This window comes from Molothrus ater, chromosome Z (genome assembly GCF_012460135.2).
Source record: "Molothrus ater isolate BHLD 08-10-18 breed brown headed cowbird chromosome Z, BPBGC_Mater_1.1, whole genome shotgun sequence".
Lineage (NCBI taxonomy): Eukaryota > Metazoa > Chordata > Aves > Passeriformes > Icteridae > Molothrus > Molothrus ater.
In genome coordinates this window covers 2,568,554-2,595,061 of record NC_050511.2, presented here as the reverse complement: position 1 = coordinate 2,595,061, position 26,508 = coordinate 2,568,554, and the positions used below count along the sequence as shown (strand labels likewise).

At 44.4% G+C, this 26,508-nt stretch overlaps 1 protein-coding gene across 1 annotated transcript in view; it reads right to left on the bottom strand.

Annotated features, from left to right (window-relative positions):
• The window catches only part of LOXHD1 (lipoxygenase homology PLAT domains 1), a 134,129-nt gene that overhangs the window by 19,683 nt on the left and 87,938 nt on the right, over positions 1-26,508 (bottom strand). The window contains exons 32-36 of the mRNA XM_054517861.1: positions 24,606-24,814; positions 19,813-19,998; positions 16,328-16,455; positions 12,299-12,416; positions 4,012-4,189 (exon numbers count right to left, since the gene is read on the bottom strand). Coding sequence (XP_054373836.1) covers positions 4,012-4,189; positions 12,299-12,416; positions 16,328-16,455; positions 19,813-19,998; positions 24,606-24,814 — 819 coding nt within the window. The remainder of the gene's footprint in view (positions 1-4,011; positions 4,190-12,298; positions 12,417-16,327; positions 16,456-19,812; positions 19,999-24,605; positions 24,815-26,508) is intronic.

The window sequence follows — 26,508 nt, the reverse complement described above, 5'->3', positions numbered from 1 at the left end:
AGAAAGGTCCCATTTCCACATGATTATTGAATACAGAAGTTAGGAAGAAATCATGACTGTTCTTATGGAAGGACTGGGGAAAAAAAAATTGCTAGAAGAAAAAGAGGAGAAAAAGAGTCCTATAGAGGAAAGGCAAAGCAGCATGTGTCCATGCGAGAAGCTGCCCATGTTAAATTGGGGCTAATTTTCAACAGTTCCCTGGGAAGGGTTTAAGTAGGAGGAGAAAGCATCAGGGATCCAGGCAGTTCATCTGGCAGTACTTTTTATGACCCCAAAGCTTGCTGAGGTGAGGAACAAAGCAAACTGAAGTCCCTTTCCTTGCAAGGAGCAGGCTCCTAATTAATGCCAGGTCTCAAAAGGCACAGAACAAACTGTTTCTTAGCAAAACCGTCCCTGCAGGAAGAAGCTTATGAAGGTCTCATGCTGCGACATTTCCCTCACAAGCAATTAGCAGGAGATGGGAAAGTAAAAAACAGAAACGTTAAATCAATGTACATTTCACTTATTTGGGTCACTGATATTTTTTTGTTGTTGTTGTTGCTGCCAGTTCCAGGAAACTGCCAGCCACATTTAGGAACTGTAAAAAACCTGACAAATGAAGAGATGGAGGTACTGTGGTTGCACCAGCCCTAACTGGTGATGAGTGCAATGGCTCATGGATTGATTCTGGGGTCTGCAGAACTGAGCTGGACTTCATCATCAACACCCTAAACAGTGGCAGAGTGTTTCCTTAGCGGGTTTCCAGCCAAGGGTGGATTTGTGTGAGCGAGTGACATGCTGAAGGCCAGAATTCCAGCCCAGATGGACCTTGAGAAACTTGAGGGCTGGGAAAGAAGAAATCCCATGGAATCCGGCAAGGAGAAATGCAAACTCCTCTGTGTGGGTTGGAATGAACCTTGCACATGCTGGGAAGCTGAAGATGTCCCAAAGTTTGCAGCAGTACCCTTCATGTTCTGATTGGATCCGAGCTAGCAGGAGGTTTCCAGAGCTCAGTGCAATTCAAAGCACTGAGTTTGAATTCCTGGGTTGTGTCAAGACACTGAGAAGAGCTTGGAGGGTGGATACTAAGAGGAACAAGGGCTGGGACACACCGATGAGAGGAGAAGCCCTGGGGGGAGCTGGGGCAGAGCACAAGGGCCCCATTGCAGGCACAGGGGTCATGATGCCAGGGCCATGCACTGCGTCACATCATTCCCCAAAAAACCAAAGCCACAGAGGTTGCTGGGGAGGCTCAGGCTGGGAATGAGGGAGAAACAAGTTTCTTAGGAATATGGTGCAGGTCTGGGTGCAGATGCATGAGGAGGTGGTGGCATCATCACTGTTCCTGGAGTTGTCCAGTGTTTGGCTGGGCAGTCTTAGCTGGCAACACTCCTTTGAGGAGGAAAATGGGTGACATAACCTCTAGAGGACCCTCTAAACAGAAATCTCTACGATTATACGATTCCTTATGATTATATGAGCAGATGCTTCATTTTTAAACAAACTCTGGGCTTGAGTCACAGCCTTCTGAGGCCAAATAATGTCTTTCTTTTTACATGAAAAAAACTTATATAAGGCACTATCAGCTGACACCAACTGTCCTAAATTATTTAATTTGTAGGTTGGAACTGAGTTGACAACATCCTAATTAATCTTATAACAGCAGAGATAAGAACCTTCTGTTGCATTAATGCTTGGAAAATGAGAAAGCAGTATTTATTCACTCTCCATCTTTATTGCATTAGCATATATACAATGCCTGCATAGAGAAAGTAAAAATTAACCAGCCAAAGGACATTTTTGTGCCTCAGAAAGAGCCATCAGGTGGTCTGCCCCTATTGCATCTATGTCTGTGGGTCCTGCCTTGAAGAAAATCAGATTGTGCTTTACATCTGAGATCAAGACCTTGGTTTTAACCAAAGATTACCCATCTGCCTTGGTAGGTGTATGCCCTAACAACCTCCTCTTATCTCTGTGCAGCCTGAGAGTCATCTGAGGTACTGCTGGTGGTGGAAAAAAGGTGATTTGAGCCTTTCAGGAGCAGAGCTGTTCCCTGCTGCAAACTCTGTAGGTTAAATTTTCACTGGAGCAGAGTGACTTTGTGAAAGACAAAATGTAACTTAAAGGTTTCCTTGAGGAAAATGTAAAACAATGCTGCTGTTAAGCATGTTTGTGTGGTGGAGAGGAAATAGCTTATGCTTTCTAGTTTGCTCCAGAATCTTCTTTGTGGGATTAATTTTCCCTAACTTTAGCCATCTAACCTAATTTAATAATGAAATCTCTGCCTGAATCTGATGAAGAAAAACTCAAAAGTAAGAGACCCTCAGGAGAGTTACCCAGACCACTGATGATGACTTCTATGACTTCTCTCCCAGAAGAATTAACCAGAGACAGTCTAGACTAGGAGGAACTAAAACCAGAAATACAATTTTTCAGAGAGTGGCAAATAGGTGAAATTATTTTGCCTGTGGTTTTTTTTTTTTTTTTTTTTCCGTTTCAGTGACTCTTATGAGCTGGAAAGTTGAAATCCACTGCAAAGAAAAACTTTATAGCTAGAAATAAGCACATTTGATTCCAGCCCTTGTGCAGAATTGCTGCTCCTCAACAGTGCCAGCGTGGCAGGAGGTGATATAACATGTTTAAACATCACCAAGGATAAAATGTCTTTCTTCCTGAATTGGTCCAACCAGGAGTAATTGTGGAATACATAATGATCAAAAGGGGGAGATGGTTCATGACTTGCACCTGCTTTAGATAAGCTGGATGAAGTTCAGCATTGTGTCAGTGAGCTGTGTGATCTAATCACAAACAGACTCTCTCAAACCACTCTGTAATCTGCTCTTTCCTACTGGTTGTCGCTGTTCATAATGAAATAAAATGTTTCTTCATTAATACCTGTCATCCTTCATTCAATGGGAAGGGCAGATCTGTCTGCTGCTGCTGTCATTTTCTGTTCTCTCCTCACTTCTATTTCCATCACCTTTGTGAGTGAGGGCTGGTTTTCACAAAAAAGGTCACAGAAAGATCTACCATTATATTAGATGGATGCCCAGATACATAAACAAATCTTTCTTTCTCTCTCTCTCTCTCTCTTTTGTTTTTTGTATTTCACTACACGTTTTTCAGACAAGCAACCGGCAGAGAAGATAGATAAGAAGTGGTGAGGTGGCACGAAGATGCTCTGCCAGAGAAATTTTGATATTCTTGGATCAAACTTTAGAAGCTGCATAAATTACCGCTGATAAAACCAGGGGGAAGGAAAAAAATAATAAAAAAAAGAAGCAACAAAGGGATAAAGAAAAGATCTTTAGAGGTCAGCAGTTGGTTATGTGCACTGGTGTGACAGAATCTCACTTGAGGAAGACACCTTTGAAACAAGACAATGTCTGGCTTGCCCCATCTTGGCACTATTCAGTTTGTATGTGGCAGCAGATTTCATCCAGCAGCCTGACAAAATTTCCCATGAAAAGAGGCAGTGATCCCAGGAAATTACATTGAAACCCCATTTCATGGCTCTGGAAGCTCTTTCTGTATATTCTGTTCCATCTCTTCTGTCTGGTGTGCATTTAGGAATGTTTTTTTTTTTTTTCACAGCCTGAGATAAATGGTCTCAAAACACTTTGGAAAGGTGGGTGAATTATTGCTGCCTGCTTTAGGCAAGGCAGACAGTGCTGACTGAAAACCTGATGCACACCAGCTCTGACCCTACATTTATGGACCTGACCAAAAAAGAAAAATGTGGCTGCTGACCTCTGCAGCTTGGTCTGGTAATAGTTTCTGTTAGGGTGTCTTCAGAGGAATCAAAGAGCAGTCAGACCTGGGCCTTGTGTCTAAATATGTTATTCCCAGAGCTCAGATGAGAATGAGTCTCTTAGACACTGCCCCAGTGAACAGCCAGACAAAATGGTTGTATTCCGGCTAAACTATGTTTTTTCAAATGTAATTTCAAATGAAGCAGATGGAGTTTTTTTTTCGTTGTTCAAAAACAAACTTCACAGTAGAAAATTAATAAAATACCCAGCAAGGACCAACCTCCAATGTCACTGGTTTTAACCTGAAGAGTGTATGTGGTGTCCTCCATCATCTGCTCGTCATTTATGACAGCTGGCATCTCACACTCCAGGCTTCCTGTGGCATTTTTCAGCTTGGACAGCCAATCCCCATAGGTAAATGTGGCCACTTCTTGGTTAGTAAGGTTCTTCAGGGTGATCTGTGAAGAGTCAAAATGGGGGGGAAAATCGTATCATTTGAATGAGGGCAAATGTTAAACTCATAAAGTGCATGATGTGGTAGGACATGGGAAGAGCTTGGCCATAGCTCCAAAGCCCACACTTCTGGGATAAATGGAGCTCTCTCCTATGGACGACATTTGCTGTGTTGGTTTGTCCTGAGAAATGATCTTCACAGTATTGTAATGCTTTTTCAACCACGTGGCAAAGCAAAGGGAGAAATTTGGACCTCTGACCAAATGGACAAAGCCCATCTCTAAGAGGTCAGACCTCTCCTGTGAGCCAGCATGGAATTCACTCCAAAGAAGGAACAGAGTTATTAAAAACTTCACTATCTCTCCTTGAAACACTCAGCATCTTTCTTTTGCCTGTCTCCCTTGCGTGAACAAGCAGAATTCATTGTAGAGAGACGCAAGCCCAAACAAGTTAAAACAAGGCACAAGATAAAATTAGGCCAGCAAAAACTTAATATTTCACACACTTCTCCCTCTGGGAAAAGGTGACAGAACAAACAGTATGCAACAGATATTAGTCACACTATCTAACGTGTCGTGGAAGCAGCTCAGATGCTGTGGTGATAAGAACAGAATGGGAATGAATTCAGAGCAGCTCAACAAGTTATTCCAACAAATGCCTAATAAAATACCCACCTTTATGTCTCTTGTTGTGTGTGGGCTCAGTGGAGCATCAGTCAAGTGGGAGGAAAGCATTACACCTGCCTGGAGCAAAAACCTAGCAGTAAGCTCTGACTAAACTGGGGGAGCTGAAGAGAAGGCAGGGGACCGTTGTGTAAATTGCCATTCGTGTCACCGTCTAACAGCAACAGAGGCTGTACCTGTGTGTAGCAGAGCATCAGAAAACACTGCCTCTGCAAAGGCCATGGAAACGTGAACCCAGAAGTGCCAGGGAAGTGTGGCACAGCATTAGGGAGGAGTGAACCAGGAGTGGTGGGAGATGTCACATTAAAAAGGATGCCTGGAGGTGCACAGCTCCACCCCTGCTCCAAGTGTGGCTGCATGCCGCGCAAAGCCCTGTCCAGCTGAGCTGTGAAAATCTCCAAGGGTGCAGATTCCCCAGGCACTCTCAGTCCTCATCCAGGGTGCACCACTCTCATTGGGAAGATTTTATTCTTTGTATCTGGCCAGGGTTTTCCTCAGTGCAGCTCATGTCCATTGCCTCATGACTTTTTGCTATCCACCTCTGAGGAGAGTGTGGATCAGTGGTTTCTGAAATCTCCTTTCAGGCAGCAGAAGACTGTGACTAGATTCCCCCTCAGCCTTTTCTCGTCATGGCTTAAAAACTCCATTTTCCTCAGCATTTCCTAGTGTGCCACGTGCTTCCTGTAGCCCCGTGACCACCTCAGTGCCCTTCCACTGTGTCTCATATATCAGCCTAAGGAAAAAAACATCAGTAAAACTTATCTTGAGATAAAATGTGCTCAGATTCTGTCTTCAAACTCCAGGTGTCCCAGTCCATGGCCTTCTATTGACCCCAACCAAGCCTTGCTGGAGTCTTCAGCAATTCAAAAGAAGACTACTGCTCCAGGTTATAAAAAAGTTGTTTTAAAAAGGGCAGTAGCTACACTGAAGATGATCATCAAGCCATGCTGTTTGTGCATTGAATGGTTCTGTGGGTAGGACACTCATCTGGGGTTTTCAGTCTGCCTGATGCTAAAGAGGGATCTGTAACACAGCACCTTCACCCTCTGTCCCAGGGGCACAGGACATTTTTGGCTGTAGAAGATGTCCCACTTTTCTAAAAAGCTGCTTATTCATAGCCAGTGACACTATTACTTCGTGGTCAAAAAAACTGTTCTGTGAGTCAAGAGAGATTGAATCAGACCCTTGCTTTGAACCAAGCAGAAACCAGGTCTCCCCCAGCCCAGCTGGTGGCCTTTCTGCTGGGGCACACAAGTGTCCTCTCTCAAGGATGTGTGAATGATGCCTGCATCCTCTTAGGAGTCCAACCCAGAAAGTTTTCTTTGAAAAATTGAACTGTGAGCAATGTCAGATTGACTGAAAATCTATTTTCCGTAGTTATGAAAATCTGTGGTCTATTTTCCCCCCACCACAGGGCATAAACTCCATGCTGGCAGAGGTTCAGCCAGCAATACCCCTGCCCTGCTTGGGAATGACAGTGACACTGTTATAGCAAAATGTCCTGAGCAGATCTTTCAGGGAATTGTCAGGGAAGCAGTGGGGATAGAAGCAGATTAGAGTTGTCAGCTGGAGAGCACTCAGAGACACAGAGGTCAGGCCTCTCACAGATACCCAGCCCATGCTGAGCACTCCAGATGCTGTCTGAGAAAAAAACGTCTGGCTACTAAAGCTGCTGGAGCAAAATGCCAGATTTTCCCATCCTCAGCCCCTCACCCAGGATGTGTGATTGCATCTGTGTGCATCTTACTGTGAGGACAGAAACAGAGACCTGCCCTGGTATCCTGTTCGGGGCTGCTGATACGGGAGGAGCGGACAGGGGAAAGAAATTAATTTTATAAGTGCTTTTTGCCCAAGGGATGTCAGCCCAGAAATCCAACTCTGTCCTGAGCTGATCCCCCAGCAGAGGAGGGGATCCTGCCCCTGTGCCCCTGGGCTCAGGTGAGAGCCCACCTGCAGAGCTGCCCCAGCCCTGGCTCCAGCAGCACAAGGAGCTGGAGCTGCTGCAGCCAGTGCAGAGGAGGCCGTGGAGCTGCTGCCAGGGCTGGAGCCCCTCTGCTCTGGAGCCAGCCTGGCACAGCTGGGGCTGTTGAGCTGCACAAGAGAAGCTCCAGGGACACCTCAGAGCCCCTGCCAGGGCCTCCAGGGGCTCCAGGAGAGCTGCACAGGGACTGGGGACAAGGCCTGCAGGGACAGCACCCAGGCAATGGCTCCCACTGCCAGAGGGCAGGCACAGATTTTGGGCTCTTGGCAATTAGGAATTGCTGGCTGGGAGGGTGGGCAGGCCCTGGCCCAGGGTGCCCAGAGCAGCTGTGGCTGCCCCTGGATCCCTGGCAGTGTCCCAGGCCAGGCTGGATGGGGCTTGGAGCAACCTGGGACAGTCTAAGGTGTCCCTGCCCATGGCAGGGGGTGGAATGAGAGGATTTTTAAATGTAGTTTCCAACCCAAACTCTGATTCTGTGGTCACAGCAAGGGACACAGAAGCAGCGGCAGGGGCAGGCTGACCTCTGTGTCACAATGTGGGTACGTTGCCTCTCACTTACCCAGCATGGACCCACTAAATGCTGGTGATCCAGCCCAAGCACATCGTGTGGTAGGATCTGGGTATCCCCAGGGAAGCCCCAGATCCCACCTAAACTGGGGGCAGGTAAGGAATTCTTGAGGCATTGCCCCCTCTCTCAGGTCTGCCTGTCTCGTGACTACACAGGGGCCCTGAGCAGTTTGTTGGAAGGGATGAAAGCTGAATGTAGCCTTTTTCAGTGACTAAAATAGCAGAAGATGAATCCCATCCTGCAGGGAGATGTTTGTGGGTGTTCCACACACAGAGGATGATGCAGGATTTTGGTTTCAATCATGAGGGTCAACCAAGTCATCTCAGTGAGCTGAGCTGAGACTATATTTGATTTCTGCCTGTTCCTCTCAGTAAAACTAGCTCCTGCTTGGCAATGAGACCACTACTTTGCACTGCACCCAAGCTATTTTTTAGGATACCTAGAACGTGCTGTGGGCATCCAGTGTGCTTTTCAGCTCAAACTTCCTTGCTCATTATGCAAGGAGCTTAACTGGGCTGTAGAACACCAATAAGCCATGGAAAGAAAGTGGCAGAAGCGTGTATGAATAACACATTGATAATTTGCTTTGTAGCTGAGCAAATACAGTAGTTGACAGGAACATTAAACCAACAATTTGAAATTAATTGCCCACTGTCTCTGGCAATGGAAAGGTTTGACATGTCCGATTATTTGATTTACTCCTACCCAGCTTTTTTCCAGATGCCATGTAAAACATGCTCCACAGAGTCTCCCACTCTGCTGACACCAAAATACACAGCTCCTGGAATTCACCTTCAAAGGCTCAAACACAGGATTTCATGCTTCTGTTGCATGTCATTATTCTTCACTTAAACCTAGGAACTTCTGACTGTAAAACAAAAAGACTTCTCTCTTTTGCAAAGAATAAAAGTCAGCTTCAGCTATATAATTCTCAATTCTCAATAATAACTCTCAAATTCTCCTAATCTCCTTTATACAAAGGAGAAAGGACTGAATAAAGACCGAGTCCCACATGCAGGATTATTTGTGACGTTTGAATGCAATGCAATTAGTGCTTCATTAAGGCAGCTTCTTATCTGTCTGGCTTTGACAGCACAAAGTAACATTAAAATTCTGAGGGAAGCAACTCTGCAGAATTCAACAGTCTCATAATTCCTGCTATTTCACTGAGCTTTCATCCTTACTCGTTTCTAGATTTTCAACTTCAAAGCTAAGACACTGGGCAGCAGGTGAAATCATCACAGGGACTGAGAAAGCAGCTATCCCAGGAAGAGTTTTCCAAAGTATCCATTTAGATAAGTTTCCTAATTAGATTGAAAATTTTTTAATGCTGATGGTGGGGAGGCCCTGGCCCAGGGTGCCCAGAGCAGCTGTGGCTGCCCCTGGATCCCTGGAGTGTTCCAGGCCAGGCTGGACAGGGCTTGGAGCAACCTGGGACAGTGGAAGGTGTCCCTGCCCATGGCAGGGGGTGGAATGGAATGAACTTTATTGTCCCCTCCAACCCAAACCATTCTGTGATTCTATGATTTTGTTCCCTGGTTTTTCAGAAACACAGAGCAGTGTCATGGCAGCTTGGTGTGGAAGAACATGAGATTCAGCATCACATCAGTGGAAAAAATCCCCACTCTGTGTCCCTCCAGCAGTGGTTTGATCAGGAAGCATTGCTCAGCTTTGGAGAACATTCACGATGCCTGTTTGGGCATAGTAATGATCAATAATGTTCATTTTGTTGCAAAACATCACTAATCAAATTTTGTTCCCTGTAGAGGTTTAGGTACTAGCATTTAAAACATATTGTTACTTGTGGTAGCAAGTTTGAATTTGCAGCACCAGGTTCATTACTTTGCTGAGATTCTGAATGAAATTTTAGTGCATTTTATATAGGCAGAAAAAAAAATATGACTACTTGCCTGCTTGTAAATTGAATCTTTTGGCTGTGTACAGAATCATTGATAATTCATGCATTTTAATTGGTATTTATTCATTTCTATATCTGCTAAACTAAAAGCAGTATAAATTATAGCTAGCAACAGTTTACCAAAAGACCAAAGAGAATTAAAAAGATCATTTATTGTTAGTTTAATAGAACAAGAAAACTGAGAATATAGTGTAGATAAATGGAGCAACAAATGGTTAATTACGGGGTTGATGGCTTAATCTAGCTTCTCATTTCACTGTGCTAGTTAGCACTAACTGTGAACCATCTGTCTGAGAGTTTAGCACTACCCCCACAAGTATTTCATTATGCAGTCTTAATATGCACTTTTGACAGAAATGGAAATGGGCTCCGATCAGTTTTCATGTCACACCAGGCTACGTAAGTTTTTAAGGCTGGAATACAAATCAGAGAACAAAAATCCTTCCTCCCCTCTTCCAGAACGCTTCTGTAAGCCACCCTCTGCCTGGGAATGCAAATGCTGTGTTTACCTTTGCAGGGAAGGTGGGAAAGAAAACCAATAAATACCGTTATCTACGTAACACTGGAGTTAAAAAATCCTCTGTGATGTGTTTATCTAAAAAAAAAAAAAGAAACTATAGGCATCATTTCCATAAGCTTATAAAATCATATAATTATAAAAGATGGTTTGGGTTGGAAGCAACCTTAAGGATTTTCCAGTTCAACTCCCTGCCACGGGCAGGACACCTTCCACTATCCCAGGTTGCTCCAAGCCCCATCCAGCCTGGCCTTGGGCACTGCCAGGGATCCAGGGGCAGCCACAGCTGCTCTGGGCACCCTGTGCCGGGGCCTCAATACCCCCACAGCCAAGAGTTTCTTTCTAATGTCTAACCTAAATCTCTCCTCTTTTAGTGTAAAGCCCTTGCCCCTTGTTCCGTCACTATCTGCCCATGTAAAAAATTGCTCTTCCTCTTTTTTACAAGCCCTCTGTTAAGTCTGTCTCAAGACCTGTTCTTGTTGCATGGTCCACCTGTGGCTCTGTAGAGCTGGAAGGTGGCTGTATGTCTGCTGGATGCGTACAAATGAGAGTCGTCTGAGCCCAATTCCATGGGAAATCTTTGCTTTTGGTAGGAAAGTCCAGCAGGATGAGGGCTTGGAACGCCTGGACAGACAAGGCAACAGGAAGGTGGGGAGGCACACCTGAAGATGCATCCATGCCTTGCCTTTGTGCTGCTGCTGATTCATGACTGCAAGACCTGGAATGTCTCTGGATGAATAAGCTTGATTTAATTTCATTTTATATGTATAAGATTTATAAAACTCGGGGGAAAGCATGTGAGAAATTACTAAGGGAGTTTGACCAAGACATCTGAATCAAATCAGACAACAGATTGAGTTATTCCTTAGGCACAGAGAGAAAAACTCTGCATCTGTGGCATAAGTTCTAAAGATATATGCTGGAGGCCTAATCCGTGGAGGAGCTGCAGAAGCATCATCAGAAAATCATGGAATGTTAAGGGTTGGTAGGGACTCTAAAACTCATCCAGCCCCACCCTCTGCCATGGGCAGGGACATCCTCCACTATCCCAGGGTGCTCCAAGCTCTGTTCAACCTGGCCTTGGACAATTCTAGGGATAGGGCAGCCACAATCTCCCTGGGCAACCTGTGCCAGTATTTCGCCACCCTCACAGTAAATAATTTATTCCTAATGTCCAGCCTTAATTCCTCCTCTTTCAGTTCCTCTCCTTCCCCAACTGCTGAGAAAAAATTTAGAAGTGAAAATATTGAAATAAAAATGGCACTGCAGCATGGAAATTCTTCTGACAATGAAGTCCATCACTTCACTGAAAACTGGTGGCTATGTAGGGTCAGTGTTTAGAAACACATTATCTATGTGAAAAAGACTGGAGTAAATTAGTCAAAAATGGAAAAAAGGACCCAATTAAAAAATCATGCAGTGTTCCCTCTGACCATGGTTAAGCTACTAGGTCTTAAACTGTTCTCATGAAAAGGTCAAGATATAGAAACCCAGCAGGATGTTGACTCCAGGAAAAGCATGGTAAGGAAAATGGCAGAGATGTGTTTCTCCATTAATGACATCTGATGGTCTGCAATCAGCACATCATTCCCCCTCTGTCTCAGAAATACAATTATAGGGACCCACAACAAGCAAACTACTTCTGACTGCCCAGACAGAGGTGATCCTTACAAAGAGCTGATGGTTTGACAGCAAAGATAAAGGCAAGCACTGTACTTTTGTGCAAGGTAGAACATCAGGGAGAAAGTACCATCAGTTTGCATGCTGCATTCAAAATGCAAGATAAAAAAGACACCTCATTTGTATGGACAAGAAAAGAAATAAATGTATGTGCTAGAGGAGAAGGAAAGAAGAAAAATGGGATGATCCAGCAGAATTGATGGATTTGGAAATGTCCCACCCAGCCCAGGGTGTCTCTGTCTGGCAGACAAACATCCACACTCCAAAGGATTCAGATTCCCACATGGCAGAGATCTGCAGGGGCCAAGGGCACAATCCAGGGACCAGAAAATATTACAGGAGTACAAGAGTACAAACCAAGGCTCGTGCAGAGGAGAGTGAGCAGAATCTGTGGTGAAACTATAGAATAATTTATGTTGGAAAAGTGTCCAGTATGATCACATCCACCCATTAACCCAGCACCACAGTGATCATTGTAAAACCATAGCCCACAAACATGCTACACCCACAAGCCTTTTGAACACTTCCAGACATGATGATTCCACCACAAAAAAAGCTCCAAAGCACAGCTTTTCCCTCTGCTCTCTTCTTTTGTGACTCAATTCCTGCCGGGAAAAACCGGCAGAAAAACCGTGAGACACCAAACAGAAAAAAAATGTAGAAAATTAATGAAAATGAGTCCCTCAGTGCCTTTCTCCTCTTTGCCAGGGGTTGAGAGGCTCCAGGACAGGCAGGCTGTGAGGGACCCGTGATGCCAAGAGCGTTACCCTTTCCATGAACCAGTGCGGGCGCGTCCCCTTCCCGTCCGTCCGGATCCTCATCTTCCTGAGGGGCGCGATGTCGGCGATCTCCATGATGAAACTGTCTTCCTGGCCCCGCTCAAACCTGCAGGGATTGCAAGACCAAGGAGGTTTTCCTGATGCTTTACAGCCTCTCACAGCATCTCTATCCCATGCTGCAGCCCTGGCCGTGCCAACAACCTCAAATCAAAAGTTTATGAGTGTTCTTTATCGGACTTGAGCTTTCCTGTGCTGCAATCACCAGCTACTCTGCTGTTGGCAAGACACCTCAGTGCAGATTTGACAGGGATTCCTCCTTCCCTGGAAAACACAGCCCACCTGGAGCTGCTCCAGGCAGCCTGTAGCATACATTACTGTTCTGTTTGTGGCAGGAACAATAGCGGCTCACAGTCAGGCTTCTGAACATCGCCTCCCTCCTGGCAGCTGCCCACTTGCCTGTCCTTGGCCAGTTCCAGCTAGAAGGCAAAATAATTTTGCCTCATCCCCTTCCCCCTGAGGCTCAGCACAAAACTTTGTGTTTTGTGGAGAGAGGCAGTTGCTGCAGCTCAGCTGAATGTGGCACTGGGATTGGAGCCTGATGCCCAAGTTTAGTAAGCACAGGCAAATTGTGTTAGAGTGGAGACAAAGCCAACCTGATGGAATTGGGGGATTTGGATTTGCAAACTGTCTCTGCCTCTGGTAAGAACCAGGGTGGGTTTGTGTAAGCTTGCGTGAAAGACCGTCTCCAGTGCGTGGCTGCTGTGTACAGGCACAGGGACGTGCAGGAGCTGCTCATCCATAACAATCAGCAGGAAGCAGGAGAAGGGAAAAAACAGCTAACATGTGCTTCCCAAAGAAGATTACATTGGCTAGGACTGCACCTTCCCTCCCTCCTGGCATCACTGGTGTTGATGGAAAGCCTTGCTTCAGTGGATGTGCTGCCTCAGGCTCAATATTACTCTGTTCTAAACAAGTGTATCTTTCTGTTTGCTCCCTCAAATACCTGGGGACCTGCTGTGGTCTTGGAGTTGGAAATCAAATCCTTTCTAAGGAGAATGGCAGCCAAATCCAGGAGGTCTACCAAGCACGTGGTGACCACTCTGCTGTTGAGGTTTCTCCTTCATGCAAACTTCTCCTTGTGGGGGGATTTCCTGAGTGTGCTGAGGGGTTTGCGAAGAGCCCTGCAAACTGTGGGCACTGCCATAACAGAAACAATCCATAATGATGATATCTCATTCCTGGCAATGCACACAGCCTCGCAGTGCAGTGCCAGAATGTGGAGAAAAAACCCCAATTTTCTTTACCAACCTCTGTTCAGATTACCCCCTGCAGGATGAATGTGATTATACTCACACCATTATCTGAGCATGCATAGCTGCAGATGTTAGCAATAGGGGTTGGCTCGAGCCTCTCAGTTTTCATCCAGGCATTGCTTCCTCTGCACTCCCAGAAGCATTTGGACAGGGCATTTTGGTCCCAGTCCATTTCTAGTTATTAAGGGTTATGTTTGCTCTTTGAAAAACTCCTTTTTCTTCTTATTTGTCTTTCTGTGGTACCGGATACTGAGGCAGCCTGTCTCACTGTGAGAAATAGAATGTACTTTTGTCCCTGGACTGGATTGATTTCCACATCTATTTAACAAAAAGGTGTGACCCTTCCAGTCTGAATTGTCCTGTGATCCTATGATCAGTTTTTATTACAATCACTATTATCTACAAAGCTTCATAGAAATCTCTCACTCTGAGGCTTTCCAGGATGAGCAGCTCTAAGCTAAAATGTCTGCTAGCAAAATAAAACATTCTTTATCTTCAGCAAATGCCTTGTTTGAAGTTTGTAACACTGATACTCATCTGCTTCTTCCAAGAGGGAAGTACTAGAAGGAAGTGATTGCCAAAGTGACAAAATGGGTGACCCAGAAGCTCTTTGCTATCCCTAATTTATATGAAGATGAACATAAACCTGAAAAAAAAAATTGAGAAGGGAAGAAGTAGCCAGACAAGCTGACTGCTGCTATTCCCTTTTCAGGACACTGAACCATTTATCTACAGGGTTTCATTAAGCTTTCCTAGCTATGCCTGCCCTTATAAATATTTCCATTGCCCAGGGGTCTTGGCAATAAGTGTAATGTAGCGAAAATTGCCTTAAATCTGTGGCAGGTTAGACAGACGGCTCCTGGTAAGACACTAAGCTGCTGTGAGTGAATTGGCACTGGATGGCCCCAATAAAGATGAAGAGCCTTTTACCATTGGGTTGCAGCAGCTCTCACCCATCCCCTGCTCTGCTGGTGCAAGGGCTGGAGAGATTTCCACGTGGAAAAGAGCCAGGAGAGCCTGTGCTGTTAACAGCTGGATGAAGACTGGTGGCAGTGGTGCGGAAGCAGGCAGGATGTGAATTTGGGGACATGAATGTCCTCTGCAGAGGGTGCTAATGAGATGACAAGAGCTCTGTACAGCTGGAGGTGTGATACAGAGCACCTCCAGCTAGCAGAGATGTGCCAGCAGAATAGCACAGCATCCTGGGGATATTAACATAATAAGAGTTGTGCCTTACACTTCCTTTTCTTTACACAGCCCCAGTGACTTTTCAACACCTTTCACAGCTCCTCTACTGTCAGATGATAACCCAGGCAACTAATAACACAGAGACTTTTCTATTCTCCTGCATTGCATTTTCATACTCTTATATCAGAGATTGCCCATCCCACCCGTGTAGGCAAATGGGATGTGTTTTTAGAGGCCACAAAATTTAGGGTATGGCTTGCCCCAGATGCAGCAAACCTACAGCCATGCTCCTGAGGGGCTGGAGATTCCTTGATCCCCTTTAGAGATTTTTTGGTTGACACACCCAGATGTGAAATCTGCTTCATTTCTGACTCCAAACATCAGTGGTCCATTTTCCTGCCTACCAGGACTGAGTGTTAGGATTAAATGAGTGGAAGACAGGCCAGTTTGGGCTTGCTCAGGGTCTGGTAAGAGGGGTGCCACTGAAGGCCACACTTGCTGGTAAGCCAGGGGCATTGCCCCACATGTTGGATGTTCCTCTGTGATGGGGAGCAGCAAGCCCCAAGAGCTGTGGTTTTCTGCATGACTCAGCTGTGTTTCTCACAGATATTTTAGTTAACAGCACCTTTGCTGCATTTTTTTCACAACAGACAAGGCTCGTGCTTGTTACTAACTAGACACAGGAAGCTCTCAATCTTAGCTATGTTTGTCCAGACACCCACTCTGCTACAACGGCTTCAAGTGAAACATTCCCTGAGCAAACACCTCTGTGCAAGGTGCACCTTATCCTCTCAGTTATCCAGCATTCCCTCAGCGAGCTGAGCTCAAACTGTGTGGCCAAAAGCTCCCACCCTTTGATGCTCTGTAGATGCCTTGCTGAATAAGATCAGAGCTAGTCAATTAATTAAATTTAAGCATGATGCCACTAAAAGATGGTTCATTCTCGAGCATGCCAAAGCTTTCTGTACTAGGGAAGGTGCTAGGAGGGAACAAAAAAACATTGGGAAGTGGATGAGTGGCGGCATGTGTGGGTTTTTTGGCTTATGGAAGTGCTGGCATCAGGCTAGGGTTATAGTGGTTGTTAGCTGTTTCTGATGAAGAAAACATGAGGTTTGTCATTTTTAGTAAAATTAGGGCATTCAGTGCAGCATTGTCTGCCACCACCCATCCATTTCCCAGTGCAATCCTGGGCAATGTTCACAGTTCTTCCTGGGGACAATGCAGGACTTCATACTTTTGTTCAAGATGCTTATCTCTAAAGCCACTGAGGAACAGGTTAAACAAACTTGCACAAATAACAAAGGGTGTTTTCCCTGGCTATACAGTGCTCTCTTTTCCTTTGCTTTGTAAAAATCTGACAGAAATACTTACAAGGGGCCCAGGTCTGAATCTATAATGTCAATGGGAGTAAATGTGTTTCAGCGGCAGCATGATCAAAGCTCTGAGTGCTTCTTGACTCGACACCAAAATCTGCCATCACTCCACTTCTAACCCACAAAAATGACAGCTACTGTACCTGTCCCCATTTTTTTCCAGCAGCAGCTCCTCAGTGTTCCCATTGGATCCGAAGACAGTCATGAAAATATTGGCATCGGTGCCGCCGCCTTCGATGTCTCCGGTCACAACCGTGACTTCGTAGAGGATCTGGTGAGGGTTGGAAGAAATCAGAAATTTAAACAGCTGTCCTTAACCCAAGCTAAACAGGGCTGATGCCTCAGGTTTTAGTTTTCATATTTTTCAGATTCTGTGCTGCTTTAGTGTGTGGGTCTGAGCTTTGTATTAGGGGATGGTGAGCTCTCTGCACAGAGCAGGGAGACAAAACAATTCCTGCCCCAGCTGGGGACCAAGGACAAATGACCCAAATCTCAGGCCCAAGAGCACAAACAGTGGTGGATTGAAGAGATAAAAACAAGAAGGATGGGACTTCATAGCCTAAAGCTGTAATTGGACAATTAACTCCAATGTGCAAATGGACCAGGACTTACAAAAGTGAGAGTCCCTATGACTGGTCGTGCATTTTGTGACAATTTTGGCTCATCTTGGGTGTAGCTCTTGTACTCCCCAAAGTGTATCCATTGAGGCCTCCCAATAAATCCCTACTTTACTCTTAAGCTCTGTCCAGTCTGTGTTCTAGGTCAGCCTTCAGAGGGTATCAGGCTTTCCTGGAGATCTACCTCATTGACAGAAAATGTTCCAACACAGCTTCTTGGTTCTACTACTCCACACCATTGTTTTCAAAGGCAAAGTTAGGCACCAAAACTTACTACAGGACTTTCAATCTATGACCTTTTCTACAGATTTTCTCAGCCTCTAAAGAGACACATTTATTGTGACAACATCTGAATTACAGAATCACTGGATGGATTGGGTTGAAAGGGAGATTTTAAAGCTCATCCTGTTCTATCCCTGCTATGGGCAGGGACACCTTCCACTATCCCAGGCTGATCCAAGCCCTGCCCAGCCTGGGCTGGGACACTTTCAGGGATCCAGGGGCAGCCACAGCTTCTCTGGGCACCTGTGCCAGGGCCTCATCGCCCTCAGTGTAAAAAATTTTTTCCTTTTATCTAATCCAAGTGAACCTTCCCTCAGTTTAAACCTGTTATCCCTTGTCCTGTTGCAACACAGTGATGAGGATCTCTTAAGCTGCTTCTTCAGAGGAGTCACAACCATCACATAAATAGCTGGGTCTCCAACCCTCTGCTACCAGTGTCTCTGCCTGGTCACCTCCAGCACTCCAGCTCTGCTCTGCACCAAATTCTTGCTAATTTTAAAAAAGAGTCTCCCAGAAGAACAACTGTTTCTTTTTTTTGGCTGCAAAATGTTTCCCCCAAGTTCAGTGTTTATCTGGGAAACGTTTACTCCAATATCACTAATAGTTTGGAGGTTTATACATCAGAACACTCCTTGTGGTACAAAAATTCAGCTGTCCTGCTCCCCAGGGGGACACTCACTACTGCATCAGCTGCAGAGTCCTCCCAGATCTTGTGTGCACTGAAGGCATGCCAGTTTGTGAAAAGATGTTTTTTATAGTTTTCACCTTACTAGCCTAATTTTGTTCTTTTCTCCTGACAGGGGAACAATAAGACTCTGAATAAATATGTCAAAAAATGTGCAAATCCCAGTGGCCATCAGGGGTTTTAAGACTTCTAGACCACTTAGATGCTTCCAAGATCATAGCTATGGTACCAAGGCTTCTTTAAGAGGTGGAGGAATATCAAGAAACAGCTCACAGAAACATATTTTAAATAGTGCCCTGCTAGCCTAGTTTTATTCACCTGAATTTTTGCTGCCACATAAATAAACAGTGCATAGGAATAACATGATATAAAAAATATTTTTCACATTTGTTTGAACCTGAGTAACCTGTTGATCACATATTCATCCACACGTATTTTAAATCTTAGCAATGCATCCTATTTTTTTACAGGAAGGAGAAAACCTCTTTTACCACTGCATTGAAGGCTTCTAATGGCTGTGGTGGACATTGAGTAATTTCTCCAACTATGGGAAAGCAAATATTCAATTTAAAGCAGAAAGAGGGAATATCAAGCCAAGGAGAAAATTAAGTTGAAATGGGTACGTACAGCTGTACAAAAGCCAAGCAGGAAAAAAAAATAGAAAAGTAATAATCTTCCCAATGATGCTAAACATATCAGTTGTCTTTGAACACTAAAATGCCTGTAAGACTCAGTTTCTAACTACAGCTATTAATGAGGGAACAGTCCCAAATTCCCTCAGCTAGGAGACTGATCAGAAAGTCAAATGCTCACTTCTGTTTTCATGTCCCAAGCATCTCCCCAGATTTCCTTCAAGTCTCCCATCAAGTTTCTGGCCCAACATCACAGGGAAAAAATTGTTGCTAGATGTGTCTATTTTTGGTGTGTTTGTGAAAATAAATATTCAGGATTGTGCTGTTAAAGGAAGACTGAACATAAGTCTTCATTAAGATCCACTTCAATCTATGGGAAAGCCATCAGCTTACAAATAGGGGCTTGGAAACCTCATCCAGGAGGTTAAACAACAGATGGGGCATTTTTATGAGATTGGTTTTAACCTTTGTATTAAGTCTGAGGAAGGTTTTAACACCCTCTTAGGTCAATTCCACCACAGAAATCTGCATTGATTTGGTGAATCCTTCACAAATGCTAAAAAAGTTATCAATTTTTTGCATGTCTGGGGAACAAGAAAGATTTCAGGAGAATATCTTTAGCTTGGGGATCAAGAGCAGCATAAAGAAAAAATAATGTAGTATGAAAGTGTAACCTGACTGTAAATAGAAGCACATCTGTGGAGATTTTAAATTGCCACACAGGTATTTAAACACAGTGTTATAGTCACATTCATCCAGAGTGTTATTTCTGCTACAAATCGTACATCCAAAATCAGCATAGCTCAGCTTTCCAATTTGTACTTGTTTGAAATATGGCATAGCAGATATTACTTCAAAATTCATATATTTGAATGAAAAAAGAGAGTTTTGTTCATCATTGATTCAACTTTAGTTAGTTATTCTCACCAAAAATCAGGCATACAAATGTTTTCATGTTTCAACAACTTCCAGTAATTATTAATTTCCCTATCTCCTATTAGAAAATTTGGTATGTAGCCACATCATGGAGGGATCAAAACATTAGGATATTTCCACTGCTCTAATCTGATGAGTTACAAGTAATCCTTCACCTTGCAGCTGCTCCCACTCTGGGGGTACCAGGTGACCCAGTGGGTGACAAGATGAGGACAGGCTGCTGAACTGGGCCCCACCTGCTCTGCCCTCCCACTATGCCATGGCTGCCTCCAGCCAGCCTCACTAAACAGGGCCCTAAACAGTCGTGATCCTAAGCCAAGCCTAAAGATTTTGCTGATAAAATAACATAGGGAAGGAAAATGAAGGGAAGGCTCAAGCCACTTGAAGAAGTCAAAGCTTGAGAGCTGCTGACATATGAGCTATGCCAGCAGAGCTCCCTGCAGCAGCTAAAGGCACAAAGGGAGCCTGGTGCCTACCTTGATGCCAATGTTAACACATTCTGCATCCAGGATGTTGAGGATCCGTGAAGTGAGCCCGTCCCCTTTGTCTCTGGCCAGCCAGCACTTGCAGACAAAGTTGTACATGACGCCTTTGGTGGGCACGACGATGGTGAGCTCTTCCATCATCCAGCAGCTCTCAGGGGTAGCGCCGTCGTGCCCCACCTGCGAGGGCCAGAGAGAAAACACCTCCTGGGGAAAGGGGGTTTCTCTGGGAGAGGGTGATTCACCTGGCAAGGAGGGACTCAGACTGTGTACTCCATCACAACAAGCCATTCCTCACGGGAATGGAGGGAAATGGTGCCATTGCCATGGGCAAGGGAGCTCAGGTCATCAACTGCTGTGCATGAGGGAAGGCCAGTCTCAACAAAAGACAAGCTAGACTGGACTGACCTACATGGAAACATGTCCAGCCTCTTGTCGCTCTTGCACCATTGACCTCTATATGCTCATTTTCACTTGGCAGCAGACACACTTCTCCACCTTTACAAGCCTTTCCACTTCTGTCACTATGCTTGGAAGTGATTATTCAAAGCTTTATAGCCAAGAGGAAAGACGCTCAGTAAACACCCACATGCATTATTACAAGCACTTCCCTCACAAATCCACATATAAGTGAATTGAATGTATGAGGCTGTTTCTCTGCTTCCTATCCCCTTAGACTGCAAAAGCTCTGTCTTTGTACAGGAGACAACAGATGGAGCTTACATCTGTAGCTGGTTGATTTTCAAGGACCACCTCCTCCAGCCTCAGGAATGATCTGTCCTGGAGACCAGGAAGTCACATAAGGGTGGCCACAAGCCTGCATGGATTAACAAGGAGCTCCTGAAAAAAATTTAAGTGGAAAGAGGAAGAATACTAGAGGTGGCAGGAGGGGCAGAGATCCTGCAGAAATACAGAGACAGTGCAGGAATGAGTTAATTATGAAAGCCAGAGCCCACCTGAAAGTGAATCTGCCAAAAACCAGGGTTCCTGCAGGTGTATCAGCAGTAAAACAATATTGACAATGTAAATTTCTCCAAGAACCTACATATGTCCCTCTTAAAGAAGGTGGGGAATTCAACGTGGGGCAGGCTTGGAAGCAAAATTATGTATCCAAGTTAATGTATCAACCTTGGTCAGTTGTTCCAATGAGCTACCTGCACTTAATTATTTTCAGAGAAAATGTTGTTTTTGTCATTTCCAGGAAAATGAGGTCCTTAGTCCAAATACCTCAGTGGTTTTTGTTTTTAAATTATTAGGATATTTAGGGAGGCTCAGAAAGCAATTTTTAATAACAGATTCATCTAGGGTGATATATTTGTGGTATCTATTTTTTTCCCAAAAACAAGGGATCTTTTCTGTCTGACGGTCTCAGCCATCACTGCTATTAGGAGTATTATTGCTGTACTAATGTCTGTGCAGCTGCGGAAAATTAGAGCTAACCACTAGGGAAATTCAACTCTACAATGGATACATTAATCCTCAGATTCTTGGGGTGTGAGGTGAATGGGAATATAACATTTGCCTTCCCATTCCCTCCCTGCCAGCTTGGCCGAGCATCTCCAAGACCAAAGTCAGAGTCTTAGTGCAGCTCTGCTGCAGGATGGCATGGATGAGGTAGTGGGGAAAGTTCAGGGCCATGGTTGTGCAGTGACAAAGCAGCTGGAGGGAAAATCCTAATGAGCCTAATAAAATTTGTTGGTTTTTTGGGTTCATTGCACACCCCCACCCTCAATGATTCTATTCACATCATAGAATCATTGAGGACTTTAAAGCCCATCTCATTCTAACCCTGCTGCCATGAGCAGGGACACCTTCCACTACCCCAGGTTGCTCCAAGCTCCATCCAGCCTAGCCTTGGACACTTCCATGGATGGGATATCCACAGCTTCCCTGTGCAAAGTTTCTTTCCAAGACATTGCTAGCTGCCTCATTTTCACAGCAAACTTTAACTTCTTTGATATTAGTGACAGCCAGAAGGAAACAACGTGTGCATCCAGCTGCCTTGGAGAACCTGTGCACTAACAGCTTTCCAAGGACCTCAAGAACAATGTAAATTCTGAGACTAATTCCATCTGTGTCAGCCAAGACTTCCCTGTGGCTGGACTTCAGGAGCAGAGCACCAGGATTTGACTTTCAATTCCAGGCAAATCTTTAGACAGACGATGCCAATGGAGTGAATAATGCCAAGCCACGGCCACGCCAGCAGCGTAGCCTGGATGTGCATATCAATATCACAGCAAGTGGTTTGGGCTGAGATGTTTGTGCTAAATTAGAATGACAGAATTTCAAAGGCAGGTGGATCCTTACTTGGGCTGCTTGAAAACCTTTATAACTTGTTCCTCCTGTCCTTGAGGGACTGCACTTCTCTGAGACTGAGATTCACAATTTATACTGGGCAGCTCAGGATCACATAGAAACTGAGCACAGTGGCAGAGGGAATATCTGAGAGAATATTTGTGGAAAGAAGGTTCAGGGAATACTAGAGAAACCTGAGGGTCAGGTCCCTAGTCACTGAGGGACTGGACTTGCATTTGCAACATTTGGGTGTTCTTGATCTTCCTCTGTGCTCATGGTGGAGAGAGGCTCTGAACCAGAAGAGGTTTATGACAAAAAAACCAATTCAGGACTCTCCTAGACATACCTGTGTCTCTCTGCAGCAACAACAGTCTAGGAACAGAGATACTTTCATTCATTAGGAGAAGAAATATTCAAAATTACTTGAAAACACAGTATAAAGTGTCTACACCGAATAACTTGTGTTATTTGTTTTCATGTCAGAGTGTCTATTGAAGTCCACCAGTAGTAAATATTATATCTGTAGGCTTACAAGAGAGGAATAAATGGGCCGCTTTCAAACTACTTCATGTTCCACTGTTTCTGCTCTCAGTGGAGTGCATTTGTAGCAGGTGCATAATACCAAACTAGGAGTAGAATCACACAGTAAATCTCACCACCCTGCTAAATGTACAGTCTGCTGCCTGGGTTATGCAGAGGGCTCCTGGAAACTTAATCCTCATACTACGCTGTTTTCACATGGTAACTCACACTCAGAACTTTTCACCTTCTACACAAACAGACAAATGCCAAAACCCAAGAATGAACTGTTCCTCACTTTTCCCCCAAGTAGATAACTAGCAATTTTCTGCAATGTCCCCGAACACTGCAATTTTCTAGAAGGAAAACGCGTACTGGTGCCATGGCAACCACGGCAGACTAGCACATCAATGTCATCCCTGGGACATGGATCCAAAAGAAGGGACCTTCCGAGCTGGGGGCACTGCATGAGGGAAGGCAGAAGGCCAGGAGCAGGTGGCTCCTTCAGCTGCGAGCTGGGGAGTCACAAACCAGAAGGGAACAGGGAGCCAGGGGTGAGGCAGCAGGCTGGTGAGATCACTGAGTACAGGGGTGAAAGAGTCAGAGGAACATCACCAGCCTGAAAGATATATGTTACTTCTTTTTCTAGCTCTCTACATTTTATTTGCAACCTTTTATCTTCTTTCCCATTTGTATTCCCTTTCAAATTAATTTTTGCTTTGCTTCTGCCTATTTCAAAGTGTCTTCTCCTACTTCTATTTTCTACCCATTCCCTACCCTATTCACTGCATCTTTTCCAGCATCCCTTTATATTTCTTTCTTCAGACTGTTCTTTCTGTCTCTCTGACCCTGAGGGGTGACACTGTTATTTTCCTCCCTCTCTGTCCCACTCCATGGCTGTTTCCCTGTGTGCACAATGTGGAAGAGAAGGATTGATGCACTTGCTTCACTATAAAAAGTTTGACCTCAAGATGGGCCAGACAGAAAGTGCCACTGATACACATAATAACTGGGAGTGCATTAAGAAAATGGCTTGATAACAAACTCAAATCTGATACAGAAATTTCTCAAGATGTCAGAATTCATTGCTTGAGTGAAAGTCAGTGTGAGTGACAGTCCCTCAGCTGCAACAGCAGGACATACAGACGCAAAGATTTTCTTATTAGTTAGGATTTCTCTTTTTTTCTTGTCTCCTTCCCATTATACAGGCACACACATCAACAGATAGGATTACTTCCACAAGTAATTACTTCCACATGTGGTAAAAACAAAATTAAATAGGCTCCTAGAGTCCTACTTGAGGGGCTGAAGCAAGCTTTAAGGAGGTGGAACTGCCATATGAAACAAGAATGATGTACACAAATGCTCTGGAATATTCATGCCAAGTTTAAGCCCAGTGATGGAAAATCTATGCAAATTGTGTCTCCCTGAGCCATAACAGAAAAAATGGTTCCTGTACCGAAATCTATTTGAGCACATTACTTACAAATTATGATTAATTTTCTTCTCTAAGTCTGTGTCCTCCAAGCTGTGAAAACAATTTTCCTGTTTATCTGGGAAATTATACAAGATGTGTTTCTCACAATTTATGAAACCCTATTGGAAGTAGTGAAAAAAATCAACTAGGAATAAGACCAATGAAGAACTGCATCCTGGGAAGCTTCACTGCATCTGGCAATAGCAGGGATTGAGTAAGAAAAAGCAGTGCCAGGGATGGGACAAAACTGGGACGTGTTATAATTTCTTTACAATTCACAATTATCTTCCGCTTCAGGAGGATCCTGGTTTTATGCAAAGTAAAGCATACTTATTTACAGGTTCAGAGGCATGCAAAATCTCACCAGCAAAGTCTTGTTTACATTCCTTTTAGACCCAAGAGCCTTTCCTCCACTGCTAAGAGTAACAGAACCACGTGCTTTATTTGGCCACGTATTTCATACGCCTCCAGCGCTCGCGCTACGTTCACAACATACCTCCACTTTTTTGATCTCCCCAACGTCTAGGCCCCAAACTGAAAATTTCTCCACAGAGCCATCTGCAAATTCGTCCTTTCCTTCTGGGAGATCCAGCCACAGCCTCTCAGTCTGCACCTTCTGCGGGCCCATGATGATGATGAACACACGGCTGTCGGTGCTGGAGTCGTACTCCGTGCCCGTCGTGACGGTGATGTGGTACGGGATCACTGCCACACAGAGAGAGGTTTGCTCATCACAAAACCCACACACATATGCACTTGTACCAGACTTGAGAAAACCAGGGGCTCATCCCATCAGGGGGAGCAGCTGTGCATGCCAAATAGGTTCACATCCCATTGAATTCATTTGGAGAAGTGATAACATCATGCTTTGTTGGGCTACAAGTGTGCTTTGGAGACTACTTTCCCACGGCACTCTTGGGACTGAATTCTGCAAGGGTTAATTTCCCCAGACAACCCTACTGGCTTCAAGGAAGTTATAAGTCCAGATTTCTCCCTAATGCATGACGGAATAGCAGAAGGCCTGAATCTTTATTGACACCAAGAGACCTTCCTGAATATGAGTCTGAGCACCTAAATCTTAAACAGGCTATTAGGCCAAAGTGATCTTACACTCCCCGTTCAATAAAGACAAATAAATCTGTGCTGACTCCAAGGTAAGCCATCACTGACTGGATGTCCCAGAACAACCACAAATGCTCTCGTTTGTGCCTCATTCAAGGATTACTGTGATCTATGGGGCAGCTCAGGGTTTCAGCATCCCTGTACAAACCCAGACAGAAGAGAACAATCCTTGTATTAAAGGTAAGTCACTCAATAATTTTGTGCGTTGCATAATCATTTTGGTTGGGGGAAAAGCCTTCAGGGCAAGGCTTGGTAAAAGAGGAGGTGGTTTTTCTGTGGTTTTCAGAAATTTCAGTTCAGCTGTTAAAAGGGAGGAAGTGCCAGACTGCTTTTCAAGGGCTTTCCAAAAGCTCATTTGGGTAAGCCGAGCAGGCGGTGCAGAATTGGTCGCTGAATACTCGTTTGATTTCTCAGAACATTTGTGCAGGGCTGTTCAAACAGTTCTGACAAGACTCAGAGCTCTGAAACTTGCTTCGTCACAGACTTGAAGCAGCCTGGCTTCATCATCACTTTTCTGATTAAAAATAAAAAAGTTTGTAAGTTGACAAAAAAAAATTGGCTGGTTTTCAAATTACCCAAGATTGACATCTAATTTTGCTTTATGATGACTAACAACATTTTTGAGGTGGAGTTTGTACTAGAAAATATGTACTGTTCACATCAGACTCAGAATACTTTTGCAACATCAGAGAAGGCATAAATTCATGCTGAACAAATCTGTCCTTACCTCTGGACAGAGCAGAACCCAAAAAGATTCGTTCAGCCCCAATTTGAGGATTTTATGTACCAACACAAAAGGACATGATGATTAGGCAAGATTTATTCTCCCATTTATGGTATAATTTACATTCTAGTGGGTATATCAGCACAATGATGCATTTAGCAGGAAAGGGGTTCAGTTGTAGTCAAGGTAGATTTTATAAGAATATATTGAGGGGTCATGTTTAGGACATCTCCAGACTTTTAAATAAAGTATATTTTGAATAGGGACATTTTCTTCCATACAGGTGTTGTCCTGTTCTGCTGTGACAAACTAGGTTCAGAGAACTACCAGCATTTCTAGATGATCCTTAAGCCAAGGATCTTGAAACACCTATAAAAAAGAAATGAGAACTTTGAGTAGCTATAATTTCCCACTTTAAATAATGGATACAGAGTTCCAGAGTAGCTTACTATCAGAGGGCAGGAAACATCCTTTGCTGTTCTTTCCTCTGAAAACTGGAAAAATGGATTCTTAAATTAGTTTATCTTCCCTCCCTGTTCTTTCCCTCTCTATC